The sequence below is a fragment of the Trichomycterus rosablanca genome, chromosome 2 (assembly GCF_030014385.1).
Source record: "Trichomycterus rosablanca isolate fTriRos1 chromosome 2, fTriRos1.hap1, whole genome shotgun sequence".
Taxonomy (NCBI): Eukaryota; Metazoa; Chordata; class Actinopteri; order Siluriformes; family Trichomycteridae; genus Trichomycterus; species Trichomycterus rosablanca.
Genome location: NC_085989.1, coordinates 59395085 through 59414993, shown reverse-complemented (window position 1 = coordinate 59414993; position 19909 = coordinate 59395085). Strand labels below are relative to the sequence as shown.

The following is a 19909-nucleotide window of genomic DNA, read 5'->3' as shown; positions in this document are numbered from 1 at the left end:
ACAGACTGATATATTTCGAATGTTTATTTCTTTTAATGTTGATGATTATAACTGACAACTAATGAAAACCCCAAATTCAGTATCTCAGAAAATTTGAATATTGTGACGAGGTACAATATTGAAGACACCTGGTGCCACACTCTAATCAGCTAATTAACTCAAAACACCTGCAAAGGCCTTTAAATGGTCTCTCAGTCTAGTTCTGTAGGCTACACAATCATGGGGAAGACTGCTGACTTGACAGTTGTCCAAAAGACGACCATTGACACCTTGCACAAGGAGGGCAAGACACAAAAGGTCATTGCTAAAGAGGCTGGCTGTTCACAGAGCTCTGTGTCCAAGCACATTAATAGAGAGGCGAAGGGAAGGAAAAGATGTGGTAGAAAAAAGTGTACAAGCAATAGGGATAACCGCACCCTGGAGAGGATTGTGAAACAAAACCCATTCAAAAATGTGGGGGAGATTCACAAAGAGTGGACTGTAGCTGGACGTCTGCTGTCGCATTCCTTGTGTCAAGCCACTCTTGAACAAGAGACAGCGTCAAAAGCGTCTCGCCTGGGCTAAAGACAAAAATGACTGCTGAGTGGTCCAAAGTTATGTTCTCTGATGAAAGTAAATTTTTCATTACCTTTGGAAATCAAAGTCCCAGAGTCTGGAGGAAGAGAGGAGAGGTACAGAATCCACATTGCTTGAGGTCCAGTGTAAAGTTTCCACAGTCAGTGATGGTTTGGAGTGCCATGTCATCTGCTGGTGTTGGTCCACTGTGTTTTCTGAGGTCCAAGGTCAACGCAGCCGTCTACCAGGAAGTTTTAGAGCACTTCATGCTTCCTGCTGCTGACCAACTTTATGGAGATGCAGATTTCATTTTCCAACAGGACTTGGCACCTGCACACAGTGCCAAAGCTACCAGTACCTGGTTTAAGGACCATGGTATCCCTGTTCTTAACTGGCCAGCAAACTCGCCTGACCTTAACCCCATAGAAAATCTATAGGCTATTGTGAAGAGGAAGATGCGATACGCCAGACCCAACAATTCAGAAGAGCTGAAGGCCACTATCAGAGCAACCTGGGCTCTCATAACACCTGAGCAGTGCCACAGACTGATGGACTCCATGCCACGCCGCATTGCTGCAGTAATCCAGGCAAAAGGAGCCCCAACTAAGTATTGAGTTCTGTACATGCTCATACTTTTCATCTTCATACTTTTCAGTTGGCCAACATTTCTAAAAATCCTTTTTTTGTATTGGTCTTAAGTAATATTCTAATTTTCTGAGATACTGAATTTGGGGTTTTCATTAGTTGTCAGTTATAATCATCAACATTAAAAGAAATAAACATTTTAAATATATCAGTCTGTGTGTAATAAATGAACATAATATAAAAGTTTCACTTTTTGAATGGAATTACTGAAATAAATCAACTTTTTCATGATTTTCTAATTTTATGACCAGCACCATATATATATATATATATATATATATATATATATATATATATATATATATATATATACAGTGGGGAGATTAAGTATTTGATCCCCTGCTGATTTTGTAAGTTTACCCCCTTACAAAGACTTCAACAGTCTATAATTTTTATGGAGGGTTTATTTTAAAGCTGGGAGCAGAGAAATGCTGGATATGACCCCAAGAACACCATCCCCACCGGGCATTTCTCTGCCTCCAAACACGGCGAGTGGAGTTGATGCCAAAGAGCTCAATTTTGGTCTCATCTGACCATATCACATTCTCCCAAGCTTTCTCTGAATCATTCAGGTGTTCATTGGCAAACTTCAGACAGGCCTGTACATGAGCCTTCTTGAGCAGAGGGACTTTGCGGGCACTGCAGGATCTCAATCCATTACGGCGAAGTGTGTTAATAATGGTTTTCTTGGTGACTGTGCTCCCAGCTCCCTTGAGATCATTGACAAGCACCTCCCGTGTAGTTCTGGGCTGACCTCACCTTTCTCAGAATCATCCTTACCCCACAAGGTGAGATCTTGCATGGAGCTCCATTTTCAAATTATCGCACTAACAGTGGTCTCTTTCTCACCAAGCTTCTTGCTGATGGTCTTGTAGCCCATTCCAGCCTTGTGCAGGTCTACAATCTTGTCCCTGACGTCCTTTGATAGTTCTTTGGTCTTGCCCATGGTGGTGGAGAGATTTGAATGAAAGAAACTGATTCTGTGACAGGTGTCTTTTATACAGGGACAGGACTAATTTGTGTGCCTCATGGGCACATAACCGGTCTGTGGGGGTCAGAATTCTTGCTGGTTGGTAGGGGATCAAATACTTAGTTCCCTTAATTAAATACAAATTAATTTATAACCTTTATTTAATGTTTTTTTTTCTGGATTTTTTGTTGATATTCTGTCTCTCTCTGTTAAAATAAACCTTCCATAAAAATTATAGACCGTTCAAGTCTTTGTAAGGGGGTAAACTTACAAAATCAGTAGGGGATCAAATACTTATTTTCCCCACTGTATATAGGGGGGCCCAACATTTTTTTTTGCACTGGGCCCCATGAGCTCCTAGTTACGCCACTGAACTCTGTTGTCTTGCGTTGTGTATTGATTTTATGAAAACTATACGTGGGGGCCCACAACCAGCCGTAGCCCCTGGGCCCACAACCAGCCGTAGCCCCTGGGCCCACAGGCAGGTTAAATCGCCTCTGATTACCACAATACAAGCGTTATTTATTTATTTGGGATTTTTACGCCATGTTAAACACGTGTGTCATTTAATGGCCGTATTTTGGTTGCGTTTCTCTAACTAATTGATCTGCTTTTTCGTTCCCTTCTATTCCGTTGTGTCCTGGTACCCAGCATAGCTTTATGTCATACGTCAGTTCTGTTAGCTTATTGATTGTCCTTTGTACATTGTTAAGTATAGGGTGGTCTGATGTGCATGATTCCAGGGCTTAAAGGAGTGATTGTGAGTCTGTGCATATTAAGATTTTGTTTTTTTGTTTTCCTTCCGCATATTTTAGTGCCATAACTATGGCCTGGGCTTCTGCGCTGTAGATGGAGCTGGGTTGGGGTAATTCAACTCTGTCTGTGTATCTGTTTGTAGATACAGCTGCTGTTACCTGGTCTGTGGTTTTGGATCCGTCCATGTAGATAGGTTGGTGGTGCGGGTATTCCTCTCTGACTTTGATAAAGTTGTCGATATATATGTTTGGGTGTGTGGTTCCTTTCCTTTTGTCTGCAATGTCAAAGATTTTTTGATTTCCCAAGGAGGTATGGTATTGTGAGGGTTCTGGGCTGTTGTATTTGGACTTGGAGTTTTAGGTCGTCTATGTATGGTTTGATTCTGATCCCAAATGGTTGGATTTTAATGAGTCTGTTATGTTGGGTTAAGGGACGTGGTGGCTGTATTATTCTGTATACTGGGTTTCTGGGGTTGCTCATGATTCTGATTGTGTATTGTAATGCTAGTTTTATTCTACTGAGTTCAAGCGGGGGTTCTTGTGACTCTATGTAGAGACTTTGGATGGGAGAGGTGTGGTATGCTCCTAGGGCAATTCTGATCCCAAGATGGTGTATTGTGTTCAGGCTCTTGAGATAGGATTTTTAGGCTGATCCATATATGAAGCATCTAGTTTTGTTCTGATTAATGCTCTGTATAGGTGCAACAGTATATTAAGATCTGCTCCCCATTAAGTACTGGCTAGAACTTTTAGTATTTTTAGTTTTTTGAAACATTTATCTCTTAGTGCTTTAATATGAGGAGTGAATGTGAGTCTTTGGTCTAGTGTTAAGCCCAGGTAACGTGTAGTTTCTGCTATTTTTATGGGTTCTCAATCTAAAAAGAGTTTGGGATCTGGATGTAGTTTTCTGTTCTGGCAGAAATTGATGTATCTCGTTTTACTTTTGGATATTTTAAAACCATTTGTGTATTTTATTGATGCAGGGTTGAAGCTTTTGTTCTACTGTTTTTATATCCTGATTTCTGTAGCTTAAATAAATAAATCATCTCATCCACGTATAAGTTGCAGAAAATGTTGGGTGGTATTTACAATACAAGCTTTCACTGTATGATGCTTCATCCCAGGTGCCTCTGATTCTATTCAATAAAAATATCTTACTGAGTTTATCTTTATCTTCAGGTTCTTCCTTCTTCACAGGCTTCATCTGGAAACCTCCACACTGTTGGTCCTCTGGGGTGAGATGTTCCTCAGAGGTGACAAGTTCCACAGGGATTAAGTCTCCTTCATCTGAAATTCCATCAATATGTGAAGAAGAAACTCAACAACTGGAGGAAACTGAAGGTTGTGGGTTTGATTTTCTAATCACAAATAAATCCTAGTTAGATTAAAGCTTAAATCCAGACGTGTGTATCAGCACGGGACAATATGGTACAGTACAGGTTCTAATCCCACTATCCACATTCTCTTATTATTTCTACTGATTAGTGACTCCAATACTAACCACACTGTACTGTACCACAGTGTACTGTACCATACTGTACCACACTGTACTGTACTGTACCACACTCTGGTGGAAAAGTGGCATCATGCTCCATATTTACTTACAGAAGTAACTTCCATCTTCTTCCTCTTGTTTTATTAAAAATCCTTCATGTTGTAGATCCACAGGGGTGACGTGTCTCTCCTCTGCTGACTGCATTATTAAAGATCTGATAGACAGACAAACAGATAATCAAGCTGGGATTGTTTGTCGTGTTGTTTGTTTAATATTGGCTGGTTCCACACATTTTAGAGGGTTTTGCAGGCATCAAATTCAAACATTAATCTTACGTTTGGATTAATGATAAATTACAGAATCTGTTTACAGAAGTTTAGTTCAGACCTTTCTGACGTTCTTTACATCTAGTTCACCATCAACTCACCATGATTTTTTAAATATTTCTAACGAAAGAAAAAAATGCCACATAGCCCTATTAAACAGTCCCCTAGGAGCCACACATCCCTGGTTAACAAATACAAATAAAAAGCCCGAGTAAACAAATATTTTTTAATTTGGTCAAAAAATAATGACTTCAAACACAATTCTACTCTGCATAGAAACTGAAGTCATGAAACAATACAATCTGGATTTAGTCCCAACTATAGTACTAAACTGTATTAATGAGGGTCTATTAACGTCCTCGTTTTTGTTCTATAAGAGAAATATGGTGTTCCACAGGGGTTAGTGCTGGGTATTATTTACACTATACATGCTGCCAGTAGAAAAAAAATATTTATAAACAATTTTACTGTTAATTTTCACTACTTTTATAAGCGCAGTCAGTACGATTGAGGATTGTATAAACGACATAAAACTGGATGTCATGTAACTTTTTTCTACTAAATTTAGATTTACGTCTAATGTAGAAAATAGTGCTGTACAAATACTTTTAACTTTGATTATAAAACTGTAAAAAAACCTGTAAACAAAGCTACAAGAACTCGGTGTGTTTTTATAAAACATTAAAAACTGTAAACAAAGCTGAAAATGTGATTTATATAAAAATGTTACATTTATTAATGAAGAAACTCTGAATCTGTTACGATTTATTGATTAATCTGTTCAAATGAGTCGGTTCATCAGTACTGAATCATGTGTGATGCTAACAGTTAGCGGAGCAGCTAGCAGTTTGTGTGTTTAAATGAAACTGGAGTTAAAGCTCCTCAAATCCTCACAGTGATGTTTTATTATGAACTCTAGTTTTATTATTAATTAGAATGTAGTTATAATTAAATATAAGGGTTATAATTAAATACATATTTTACTTACAGATGAGGCTCTACAGTACAAACACAGCAGCTTCTTGTTCTTCTTATGATGTTTAATGGCGGTTGGCAGAACAACTTAAGACGCACCAGCGCCACCAACTGGACTGGAGTTGAACAGCAGCTTAGCAGTAATAAACCTCCATTAGCCCTGTATCTCTGATAGCACTTTTCCACCAAAAGAACCATGGTTCTTGAACCGGATCTGTTCGGGTTTCTTAGAACCATGGTTTTCTGTAGAGAACCGACCCACGTTTCCACCAGTTTTTGAGAACCAAGCCTGCATCATCAACGGTGGGCGTTGCTTAACAAAAGTTAAGAGTAGTAATATCATGGCGGAGTGTGTATATTATGTGCGAACATTTGTGCTGTTGTTACAGATGTTAATTTTTATGCAAAAGCATGGATCAGCTGTTGGTGATAAGAAGACGTGACGTGTTTGTTGCAGTTGTTGTTTTCTTTAGTTCATTGACGTGAGAAGCGAATTTGCCCAAATTAATCGCTCAGTGTTTTAGTATAATAAGCCACGTTAAGCTTTATTTTTCACGTTAAGCATTGTTCGTTCTGTCCGGGTCACTTTTACCACATCGTATCACACAATTCATCTTTTTAAAGGTGCTTTGAAAACATCAGCGGCAAATTGGCTCAAAATGTAATCAGGTGAACTTTAAAATATAAAAATGAAGCATTAATCTCCAAAAGAGACACCAGCTGACGCCATTGTTGCTGTCGCTATGCTGTACAACATGACACGCCCACAGGTGACGTCACGGTTGACACTGCAAGTATTCTGTGGTGCCAGATTGGCCCGTTAGTTCACTATCTGGAACCTCTTTTTTCCGGTGGAAACACGGGGACCGGTTCAAAATCAAGTTCGGAAACCAGAACTGAACCGGAATCGCGTCAGTGGAAAAGGGGTATCAGGTAGCTTTAGAGAGGACTACAGTCAGTCCTAGACGTTCTTTCAAGCAGTCTCTCTAATGTCATGTTTTTTTTTCCAACATGCTTCTCTAACTCTGTTCTTTCTTTCTTATACCTTTTACAATCTGTTTGTTTGTTTGTTTATTAGGATTTTAATGTCATGTTTTACACTTCTTGTTAGATTCATGACAGGCAACGGTAGTTTATCTTCACACAAGATTCATCAGTTCACAAGGTCATATCAAACACAGTCATGGACAATTTTGTATCTCCAATTTAACTGACTTGCATGTTTTTGGACTGTGGGAGGAAACCGGAGCACCTGCAGGAAACCCACACAGACACAGGGAGAACATGCAAACTCCACACAGAAAGGACCTGGACCCTACCACCTGGGGATCGAACCCAGGAGCTTCTTGCTGTGAGGTGACAGTGCTACCCACTTAGCCACCGTGACGCCCTTACAATCTGTTAATCTGAGTTTGACTGTTTCCTGTGTATTACAGTGTTTACAGACACTAGTGGGGTGTTTCCTTATTATGTGTAATGTTTGAATTTGGCGCTAATGTTGCCCCGTGCATTGGAATATGACTGTAGTGACTCTCACCTCATCCTCCAACTCGCTTAGGAAACTAGTTTTTCTGCTCATTTGAGAGGTCACGATCATCCTGACCCACTTATAAAAACTGTTTATCACATGTTGACTCAGATGTTACTTATAAAACTTGTTCTTCACATACCTGAGCGGTTGCTACAGTCTGAGCGAATGGAAACCTGTCATAACATTGTAAACCAGTGAGATATGTCTGTGTTGGGATGGGGGGGGGGGGGGGGGGGGGGGGAGAGACACTGGCCTGTGTGGCTGTCCTGCTGCCGTGGACACAGGTAAGATAGATTTAAAAGGTGGACCTTATTATATATAACCTACTGGTTTCATAATTGATTCTGGAAAACTTCTGTCCTGTTTTTTTCTGTTAAGTTTAGATATTACCTGAAAATGGTCTTCAAGCAAGACACCCTGTATCGATTATTTCCCATAATTCCATGTTTTGTACTTATGATAGTTGTAACCTCTACTTAATGGCACTTGTATATCAACAACTTGATATTTTACTGAGTCATTTGCAAAAAACTCTATACAGTCTTTTCAGGTTAATTGGTGCCTCTACTGGACTGCAGTCTGATATCAACACCACATTCACTGTAACCCTGGTCAAGGTTGCAGTGCTCTTTATTATAGTTTACTGTATTTAACCATTTACTACTGAATCCTATTCACCAACCCTGTATTTCTTAAATAATAAAATATTTAGCTGTGTTAATGCTGATTAAACCCTGATGAATAATCCAGCCTAAAGAAGATCTTGATGCTAGGTGGATAGAGATGCAGTCAGAAGATTTTAGAAGGTTTTTAGAAGGCACCAAATAATACTAGGTTTCAGCCCAAACCGTGACGCCAGTTGTGGGCAGGCCAAGTTGTAGAGGGTTCAGAAGTGATCCTAGAGCAGGTAACAGGATGGTCAATACGAGACAACAAAGTGATTCATTCATTTATTTTTATTAACCACTTCCTGCAGATCAGTATTAGATCACATCCTCTCAATAGTTTCACATAAACACACCCTGGATACAACATTACTCCACCTGAAGATATTACTTACTCACCTGCACATACACATACAACTGCTCACACACTTGCTCATTTAATCAAACACTAAGATCACTGATACGATTTCTGTCCAGTGTGAATGCGCTGGTGTATTGTGAGATTACTTTGTTGATTAAAACTCTTCCCACACTGTAAGCACAGATAGGGTTTTTCTCCAGTGTGAATGCGCTGGTGTATTTTGAGATAACTCTGTTGATTAAAACTCTTCCCACACTGTGAACACTGATACGGTTTTTCTCCAGTGTGAATGCGCTGGTGTTCTTTGAGACGACTCTGGCGATTAAAACTCTTCTTACATTGTAAGCACAGATATGGCTTCTCTCCAGTGTGATTGCGCTGGTGTTTTTTGAGATCACTCTGTTGATTAAAACTTTTTCCACACTGTGAGCACTGATATGGTTTCTCTTCAGTGTGAATGCGCTGGTGTTCTTTGAGATTACTCTGGCGATTAAAACTCCTCCCACACTGTGAGCACTGATACGGTTTCTCTCCAGTGTGAATGCGCTGGTGTTCTTTGAGATGACTCTGGCGATTAAAACTCCTCCCACACTGTGAGCACTGATACGGTTTCTCTCCAGTGTGAATGCGCTGGTGTATTTTGAGATCACCCTGTTGATTAAAACTCTTCCCACACTGTGAGCACTGATACGGTTTCTCTCCAGTGTGAATGCGCTGGTGTATTTTGAGATTGCTCTGTTGATTAAAACTCTTCACACACTGTGAGCACTGATACGGTTTCTCTCCAGTGTGAATGCGCTGGTGTTTTTTGAGATCACTCTGACAATTAAAACACTTCCCACACTGTGAGCACTGATATGGTTTTTCTCCAGTGTGAATGCGCTGGTGTATTTTGAGATTGCTCTGTTGATTAAAACTCTTCTCACACTGTGAGCACTGATACGGTTTCTCTCCAGTGTGAATGCGCTGGTGTTTTTTGAGATCACTATGTGTATTAAAGCTCTTCCCACACTGAGAGCACTGATATGGTTTTTCTCCAGTGTGAATGCGCTGGTGTTCCTTGAGACCACTCTGGAATCTAAAGCTCTTCCCACACTGTGAGCAGACGTTTCCTTCTTCCTGTGTGGGACTGAGAGAGGTGTTAATGCTGACAGTACCAGAGGACGTTTGCTGATTACTGGAGCTTCTGGTGGGCGTCAGATCCTCATGTTCAGTCTTAATCTTCACCAGCGCATCATATTTATCATGGTTGCAGCTCTTGATGTGATTGTGGAGGTGATTTTGGGTTGTAGAGGAACGTGGACACGAGGAGCAGGAGAAATCCTTGTTCAGTTCTGAAGCAGAAAATAATCAAATACATTTATAACATCATAAATAATAAAACACATTTATAACATTATAAATAATAAAATACATTTATAACATTATAAATAATAAAATACATTTATAACATTATAAATAATAAAACACATTTATAACATTATAAATAATAAAATACATTTATAACATTATAAATAATAACATACATTTATAACATTATAAATAATAAAATACATTTATAACATTATAAATAATAAAATACATTTATAACATTATAAATAATAAAATACATTTATAACATTATAAATAATAAAATACATTTATAACATTAAATAATAAAATACATTTATAACATTATAAATAATAAAATACATTTATAACATTAAATAATAAAATAAATTGATAACGTTATAAATAATAAAATACATTTATAATATTATAAATAATAAAGATTGTTTACTTCATTTATTTATTTGGGATTTTTACGCCATGTTAAACATGTGTGTTATTTAATGGCAGGAACTGGGTATTATATATGTCTTTTTTTATCTTGTCTTTATCTTTTGGTCAATTTTATATTTTAATATTTATTTTTATAGCTGTGAGGTAGGATAATACCGTTTTTGTGTTGTCTTGTGTAAGGATGGTTTCAGGCATGTGCACTTCTTGTCTTTCTTTGGTGTATTTAGGGCGTCCTTTCAGAATGTGTTTTACATGTTGTAAGTTTTCTCCTTTTACCAGGTATTTGTGGGTTACTGGGATTGGCCAGTTCTGCATCTTGTGTGTATGGTTTGGTCTATGCGTCGTCCCTGGTGAGTTCTTGGTTTGGTATTGATGATTGGGTGTATTTCTCTGAGTTTGTTGGTGGTCTGAGCGTTCCATTCATTTTGCCTATGTAAATTGCTGATGAAGGTGTGCATTAGTGGTTTTAAGTCTGTGGATGGGATTTTGATGTTTGCCGTATTTTGGTTTGTTTTTTCTCTAGCTAATTGATCTGCTTTTTCGTTCCCTTCTATTCCGCTGTTCTGTTGGCTTGATGATTGTCCTTTGTACATTGTTAAGTATAGGGTGGTCTGATGTGCATGATTCCAGGGCTTAAAGGCGTGATTGTGAGTCTGTGCATATTAAGATTTTGTGTTTTTGTTTTCCTTCCGCATATTTTAGTGCCATAACTATGGCCTGGGCTTCTGCGCTGTGGATAGAGCTGGGTTGGGGTAATTTTACTCTGTCTGTGTATCTGTCTGTATACGGGTGAAAGACGAATAGGGTGTTCCAAGTACCAAAAAAATTAAATGGTTAAATTGTATAATTTTTTCATTTAATATTGTGCACAAATGTGTCACCTATGTAAATCAGCATTTTGCTTATTTGATCATTTTAGTGTTGTTGACACACAACAAGGGCACAAAAATGTCATTCAGTGCAACGACTAATTTATGACAAAATACACACACAAGGAACAATCTTAGCCATTTCAAATTTATAAGTTTAGTAAATCTCTTACAAAAGATTTAAAACCTCAGAAGAAACTGTACTTACTCTGTTTTGAATTTTCTGTGCATTGTTTGTACTCTAATGCGTCTTTGGATTTTGTTTATTTGTATACAAGATGTTTTTGCTACACATTCTATTCTTTTTGAAACCCAATCAAACTCTGTTTCCTATGAAGCAGGTCTGGATTCTCTTGCATTCACATGAAAAAAATATATAATAATTACTTATTACAGTTATTTTAAGCAAATGTTTTTGTTGCACTGTATGATAATTTTATGTTGCACTGAATGACACTCCAAATTATCCTGTTACATCAGAATATTCATGACTTAATTTGTTTTTAAGTTCTTATAACTATGTCATTGTCAATTTAGTGCAACAGCGAAATTCTGTTGCACTGAATGACAGAAATTTTACTTTAGCACATTTTACAGTTATCCCAGTAGTTAGCCAAAGCTAACATTTACCTTAGCTCAAAGACATTTCTACACATATTCACATTTAAATGTTAATAACCTTGTTTGTTTACAAGATCAACCGTAATATTAAGTTTTCTGTGTTGTACTGAATGACACTCAGTTTTGTTCTTTAATGTACTGTGTCAGTAAAAAGACATTTTTATCAGATAATGTTAAAATGCATTGACCTCGTGTGTGTGCTGAAGGGTCCCCAGGAGTCTTTTGTTGTTATAATTGGTCACATGACTGCAGTAGCTTGATTGCATATTAAAATAAGGCTTTTTATTAACGTTGTACTGAATGACAACTGAAGATTGGGAAAATGGGGACTGAAAGTATCCTGAACATTATTAATATTAAAAAACACATCTGATTAAATATTATTTAATATGTCACACATGACATTTGTACAATTATGCCAAAGCAGTAAATTTTAAGTTTTACTTAAGATTAATTAGTTTTTTCTTAATGTTTTATTACTTAAAGAGGTAGGGGGACCGTTGCACTGAATGACATTTTGGGGGTTTCAAGGGTTATTTTTTTTAAATCATACATTTTCTGTAAAAATTACTTTAGGTTTCAGTAAAGATGTACAAATGGAGTAGATTGAAGGTAAATCCACTTATATTAATATAATTGTATATTATTTATCAAGTGGGGACACTAAAAAGTTACGTCTCGTCTTTGACCCATATACAGCTGCTGTTGGTCTGTGGTTTTGGATCCGTCCGTGTAGACGGTAGGTTGGTGGTGCGGGTATGTTGCATTGTTTGGATGTGTGGTTCCTTTCCTTTTGTCAAAGATCAAAGATGATGCTAGGTTTTCTGATTTCCCAAGGAGGTACGGTATTGTGAGGGTTCTGGGCTGTTGTATTTGGACTTCGGACGTTTTAGGTCGTCTATGTATGGTTTGATTCAGATACCAAATGGTTGGATTTGATTTTGTCTATTATGTCGAGTTAAGGGACGTGGTGGCTGTATTATTCTGTATACTGGGTTTCTGGGGTTGCTCATGATTCTGACTGTATATTGTAATGCTAGTTTTATTCTTGTGACTCTATGTAGAGACTTTGGATGGGAGAGGTGCGGTATGCTCCTAGGGCAATCCCTAGATGGTGTATTGTGTTCAGGCTCTTAAGGTAGGATTTTTGGGCTGATCCATATATGAAGCATCCGCAATCTAGTTTTGTTCTGATTAATGTTCTGTGTAGGCGCAACAGTATATTAAGATCTGCTCCCCATTTAGTACTGGCTAGTACTTTTAGTATTTTTTGTTTTTTGAAACATTTCTCTCTTAGTGCTTTAATATGAGGAGTGAATGTGAGTCTTTGGTCTAGTGTTAAGCCCAGGTATCGTGTAGTTTCTGCTATTTTTATGGGTTCTCATTCTAAAAAGAGTTTGGGATCTGGGTGTAGTTTTCTGTTCTGGCAGAAGTTGATGCATGTCTTTTTACTTTTGGATATTTTAAAACCATTTGTGTATTTTATTGATACAGGGTTGAAGCTTTTGTTCTACTGTTTTTATATCCTGATTCCTGTAGCTTATACATAAATCATCTCATCCACGTATAAGCTGCAGAAAATGTTGGGTGGTATTTACAATACAAGCTTTCGCTGTATGATGCTTCATCCCAGGTGCCTCTGATTCTATTCAATACAAATATCTTACTGAGTTCATCTTTATCTTCAGCTTCTTCCTTCTTCACAAACTTCATCTGGAAACCTCCATCCTGTTGGTCTGCTGGGGTGAGATGTTCCTCAGAGGTGACAAGTTCCACAGGGATTATGGATCCTTCACCTGAAAATCATCAATATGTGAAGAAGAAACTCAACAGCTGGATGAAACTGAAGGTTGTGGGTTTTATTTCCAATCACAAATAAATCCTAGTTAGATTAAATCAGCACAGGACAGTACGGTACAGTACAGGTTCTAATCCCACTATCCACATTCTCTTATTATTTCTACTGATGAGTGACTCCAATACTAACCACACTGTACTGTACCATACTGTACTGTACCATACTGTACTGTACCATAGTGTACTGTACCATACTGTACTGTACCACACTGTACTGTAACATACTGTACTGTACCATACTGTACTGTACCACACTGTACTGTACCATACTGTACTGTACCATACTGTACTGTACCACACTGTACTGTAACATACTGTACTGTACCATACTGTACTGTACCTCACTGTACTGTACCATACTGTACTGTACCACACTGTACTGTACCATACTGTACTGTACCATACTGTACTGTACCTCACTGTACTGTACCATACTGTACTGTACCATAGTGTACTGTACCACACTGTACTGTACCATACTGTACTGTACCATACTGCACCTCACTGTACCACACTGTACTGTACCATACTGTACTGTACCATACTGTACTGTACCTCACTGTACCACACTGTACTGTACCATACTGTACTGTACCATACTGTACTGTACCATACTGTACTGTACCTCACTGTACCACACTGTACTGTACCATACTGTACTGTACCATACTGTACTGTACCTCACTGTACCACACTGTACTGTACCACACTGTACTGTACCACACTGTACTGTACCATACTGTACTGTACTGTACCACACTGTACTGTACCACACTGTACTGTACCTCACTGTACTGTACCATACTGTACTGTACCACACTGTACTGTACCATACTGTTCAACACTGCACTGAACCATACTGTACTGTACCACACTGTACTGTACTGCACCACACTGTATCATACTGTATTGTACCACACTCTACTGTACCACACTGTACTGCACCTCACTGTACTGTACTATACTGTACCACACTGTACTGCACCTCACTGTACTGTACTATACTGTACCACACTGTACTGCACCTCACTGTACTGTACTATACCGTACCACACTGTACTGTACCACACTGTCTGGTGGAAAAGTAGCATCATGCTCCACATTTACTTACAGAAGTAACTTCCATCTTCTTCCTCCTGTTTTATTAGTTTCTTCTGGAATTCTTCATGTTGTAGATTAACAGGGGCGACGTTTCCCTTTTCTGCTGATTGCATTATTAAAGATCTGATAGACAGACAAACAGACAATGAAGCTGTCTATTGTTTGTCATGTTATTAGTTTTATATTGGCTGGTTCCACACATTGAGTGTTTTGCAGGCATCACATTCAAACATTAATCAGCCTAAATATAAGAAATGTGTTTTTGCAACTTGGAAGAAATCACAGATTCTTACGTTTGGATTAATGCCAAATTACAGAATCTGTTTACAGAAGTTTAGTTAAAACCTTTCTGTAGTTCTTTAAATCTAGTTTACCAGCCACTCACCATGATTTTTAAAAATATTTTTAACGATAGAAAAAATGCCACATAGTCCTATTAAGCAGTCCCCACACATTCCTGGTTAACAAATAAAAAACCTGAGTAAACAAAAATTTTTTACTTTGGTAAAAAAATAATGACTTCAAACACAATTATTTTCTGCTAAGTTAGTACTAAACTGTATTAATTAGGATAGACTTATTAATGTCTGCTTTTTTGTTCTATTAGAGAAGTATGGTGTTCCACATGGGTTAGTGCTGGAACTTTACACTCTATTATTTACACTCTACATCAGGGGTCACCAACCTTTTCGAGACCGAGAGCTACTTCAAGGCTACTGAATAATATGAAGAGCTACTTGGTGATACAAACTTCCTTATTAACATAAAGTTGCATGGTTCACCTTTAATGATATTATCATCATCATCATCATCATCATCATCAATATTCATATACAGTGTATCACAAAAGTGAGTACACCCCTCACATTTCTGCAAATATTTCATTATATCTTTTCATGGGACAACACTATAGACATGAAACTTGGATATAACTTAGAGTAGTCAGTGTACAGCTTGTATAGCAGTGTAGATTTACTGTCTTCTGAAAATAACTCAACACACAGCCATTAATGTCTAAATAGCTGGCAACATAAGTGAGTACACCCCACAGTGAACATGTCCAAATTGTGCCCAAATGTGTCGTTGTCCCTCCCTGGTGTCATGTGTCAAGGTCCCAGGTGTAAATGGGGAGCAGGGCTGTTAAATTTGGTGTTTTGGGTACAATTCTCTCATACTGGCCACTGGATATTCAACATGGCACCTCATGGCAAAGAACTCTCTAAGGATGTGAGAAATAGAATTGTTGCTCTCCACAAAGATGGCCTGGGCTATAAGAAGATTGCTAACACCCTGAAACTGAGCTACAGCATGGTGGCCAAGGTCATACAGCGGTTTTCCAGGACAGGTTCCACTCGGAACAGGCTTCGCCAGGGTCGACCAAAGAAGTTGAGTCCACGTGTTCGGCGTCATATCCAGAGGTTGGCTTTAAAAAGATAGACACATGAGTGCTTCCAGCATTGCTGCAGAGGTTGAAGACGTGGGAGGTCAGCCTGTCAGTGCTCAGACCATACACCGCACACTGCATCAACTCGGTCTGCATGGTCGTCATCCCAGAAGGAAGCTGACGCACAAGAAAGCCAGCAAACAGTTTGATGAAGACAAGCAGTCCAAGAACATGGATTACTGGAATGCCCTGTGGTCTGACGAGACCAAGATAAACTTGTTTGGCTCAGATGGTGTCCAGCATGTGTGGCGGCGCCCTGGTGAGAAGTACCAAGACAACTGTATCTTGCCTACAGTCAAGCATGGTGGTGGTAGCATCATGGTCTTGGGCTGCATGAGTGTTGCTGGCACTGGGGAGCTGCAGTTCATTGAGGGAAACATGAATTCCAACATGTACTGTGACACTCTGAAACAGAGCATGATCCCCTCCCTTCGAAAACTGGGCCTCATGGCAGTTTTCCAACAGGATAACGACCCCAAACACAACCTCCAAGATGACAACTGCCTTGCTGAGGAAGCTGAAGGTAAAGGTGATGGACTAAACCCAGTTGAGCACCTGTGGCGCATCCTCAAGTGGAAGATGGAGGAGTTCAAGGTGTCTAACATCCACCAGCTCCATGATGTCATCATGGAGGAGTGGAAGAGGATTCCAGTAGCAACCTGTGCAGCTCTGGTGAATTCCATGCCCAGGAGGGTTAAGGCAGTGCTGGATAATAATGGTGCTCACACAAAATATTGACACTTTGGGCACAATTTGGACATGTTCACTGTGGGGTGTACTCACTTATGTTGCCAGCCATTTAGACATTAATGGCTGTGTGTTGAGTTATTTTCAGAAGACAGTAAATCTACACTGCTATACAAGCTGTACACTGACTACTCTAAGTTATATCCAAGTTTTATTTCTATAGTGTTGTCCCATGAAAAGATATAATGAAATATTTGCAGAAATGTGAGGGGTGTACTCACTTTTGTGATACACTGTATATGAAGAGACTGTCTGATCATATGTTAATGTTAATGATTCCTCAGAAAAATTAGTAACAATGATTTACCATGGTAGGAAACATATATTTCAACATGTAACATTATTTATCTTTATTAATCTAAATCTATTTCAATATTTGAAAGTCAGAGCGATCACATCTCTGATATGTTTGTAAATATCTTTCTTGACAGTTTTGTATGAATGAGCACATATGTAGCATTTTGATCAAAATCACACCTTTTTTTATTTTTATTTTTTACAAATGATCATCACACTTATTTTGGATTTACTGATCTTTATTATATTTTAATATAAAATATATATAAAATGATCTTTTTAAAACAAGGTTTGTTGGGGTAAGGGGCATTAATTGTGTATATAAAAATAGTTAGACATTAATTAATAAAATGATACAAGATTTTAATAGATTTATTTATTTGCACAATAAAATTATTATAAAATAAATAAAAAAATTAATTTTAAAACAAGGTTTGTAGTAGGTGAGGAAGATTGATTGTTTGTATATAAAAATGCTAAAAAATTTCTTGAGATCTTTATAGATGTATTCATCTACATTATACATTTTTTCATACTTTATTGATACTTTTAAATGAATGGAAAATAAATACAAACGTTATTTTTTTTTTTTAATATGGTTTGTAGTATTTAATGTGTTTGTATAAAAAATAGTTTGACATTAATCCATCAATATATTACAAGACTTGAATGGATTTATTTATCTGTTTCTGAGCTTCATCAGCGGTTTAATTTTAAGCTTTCTTTAAATAAATACATGTCATCTTAAAATTACCATAAAATAGTTTTTGTAGTATGTTGCCCAAATGTATCTGTGTAAGAAATGATAAATAAAGTAGGTGTTAGGTGTTTTTTCAACCATTTATATAGACCGGAATGGCAAATGTTAAACGAATGTTGAATATTAAACTTCACCGCAGTCAGATACTGACGTGTTTGTACTTATCACTACCTGCAACATTTTAGAACAAATCATGTTTATTATCAGTTATGTACGATTTAAATAAAAGCTGTGATGTACAGGGAAGTTTTAGTAACACATACTGAGGTGTCGCTCCACGTTCCTCCCAATCATTGTGAAAATATTAATTTATTTTATATTACGCGCACAATATAAAACTCCGCACCCAGAGTAGATCAGAGCTCATATAAACATCCAACATTTTAGTTTTTAAATGTTATATTCAGTGTTGTCATTTTAAAATCTACATGCAAGTGTTATTGATTCAAAAGTAATGATTAAATAATTTTTAGACGGAGCTCTATAGTCACTAGTGCTATTTTAGAACATTCCCTGCGGCCGACCAGGTGCCCACGTGTTGGTGACCCCTGCTCTACATGCTACCATTAGGAAAAAATTATTTATAAACAATTTTACTGGTAATTTTTTACTACTTTTATCAACACAGTCAGTACGATTGAGGATTGTGTAAATGACATAAAACTGGATGTCATGAAACTTTTCTACTAAATTTAGATTAAATAGAATTACGTCTAATGTAGAAAATAGTGCTGTACTAATACTTTTATAGTGTACTAATGTACTAATACTTTTATAGTGTACTAATGTACTAATACTTTTATAGTGCACTAATGTACTAATACTTTTATAGTGTACTAATGTACTAATACTTTTATAGTGTACTAATGTACTAATACTTTTATAGTGTACTAATGTACTAATACTTTTATAGTGCACTAATGTACTAATACTTTTATAGTGGACTAATGTACTAATACTTTTATAGTGTACTAATGTACTAATACTTTTATAGTGTACTAATGTACTAATACTTTTATAGTGTACTAATGTACTAATACTTTTATAGTGTACTAATGTACTAATACTTTTATAGTGTACTAATGTACTAATACTTTTATAGTGTACTAATGTACTAATACTTTTATAGTGGACTAATGTACTAATACTTTTATAGTGTACTAATGTACTAATACTTTTATAGTGTACTAATGTACTAATACTTTTATAGTGCACTAATGTACTAATACTTTTATAGTGGACTAATGTACTAATACTTTTATAGTGGACTAATGTACTAATACTTTTATAGTGTACTAATGTACTAATACTTTTATAGTGTACTAATGTACTAATACTTTTATAGTGTACTAATGTACTAATACTTTTATAGTGTACTAATGTACTAATACTTTTATAGTGTACTAATGTACTAATACTTTTATAGTGCACTAATGTACTAATACTTTTATAGTGCACTAATGTACTAATACTTTTATAGTGTACTAATGTACTAATACTTTTATAGTGTACTAATGTACTAATACTTTTATAGTGCACTAATGTACTAATACTTTTATAGTGGACTAATGTACTAATACTTTTATAGTGTACTAATGTACTAATACTTTTATAGTGTACTAATGTACTAATACTTTTATAGTGTACTAATGTACTAATACTTTTATAGTGTACTAATGTACTAATACTTTTATAGTGCACTAATGTACTAATACTTTTATAGTGTACTAATGTACTAATACTTTTATAGTGCACTAATGTACTAATACTTTTATAGTGTACTAATGTACTAATACTTTTATAGTGTACTAATGTACTAATACTTTTATAGTGTACTAATGTACTAATACTTTTATAGTGCACTAATGTACTAATACTTTTATAGTGCACTAATGTACTAATACTTTTATAGTGTACTAATGTACTAATACTTTTATAGTGTACTAATGTACTAATACTTTTATAGTGTACTAATGTACTAATACTTTTATAGTGTACTAATGTACTAATACTTTTATAGTGTACTAATGTACTAATACTTTTATAGTGCACTAATGTACTAATACTTTTATAGTGTACTAATGTACTAATACTTTTATAGTGTACTAATGTACTAATACTTTTATAGTGCACTAATGTACTAATACTTTTAT

General features: G+C 36.7%; 1 protein-coding gene across 1 annotated transcript in view; it reads right to left on the bottom strand.

The window, feature by feature from the left end:
• LOC134302972 (zinc finger protein 271-like) overlaps nt 1-18050 on the bottom strand; it is a 48712-nt gene extending 30662 nt beyond the window's left edge. The window contains exons 1-2 of the mRNA XM_062988200.1: nt 18020-18050; nt 8402-9507 (exon numbers count right to left, since the gene is read on the bottom strand). Coding sequence (XP_062844270.1) covers nt 8402-9507; nt 18020-18050 — 1137 coding nt within the window. The remainder of the gene's footprint in view (nt 1-8401; nt 9508-18019) is intronic.
• Nucleotides 18051-19909: the final 1859 nt, after the last annotated feature.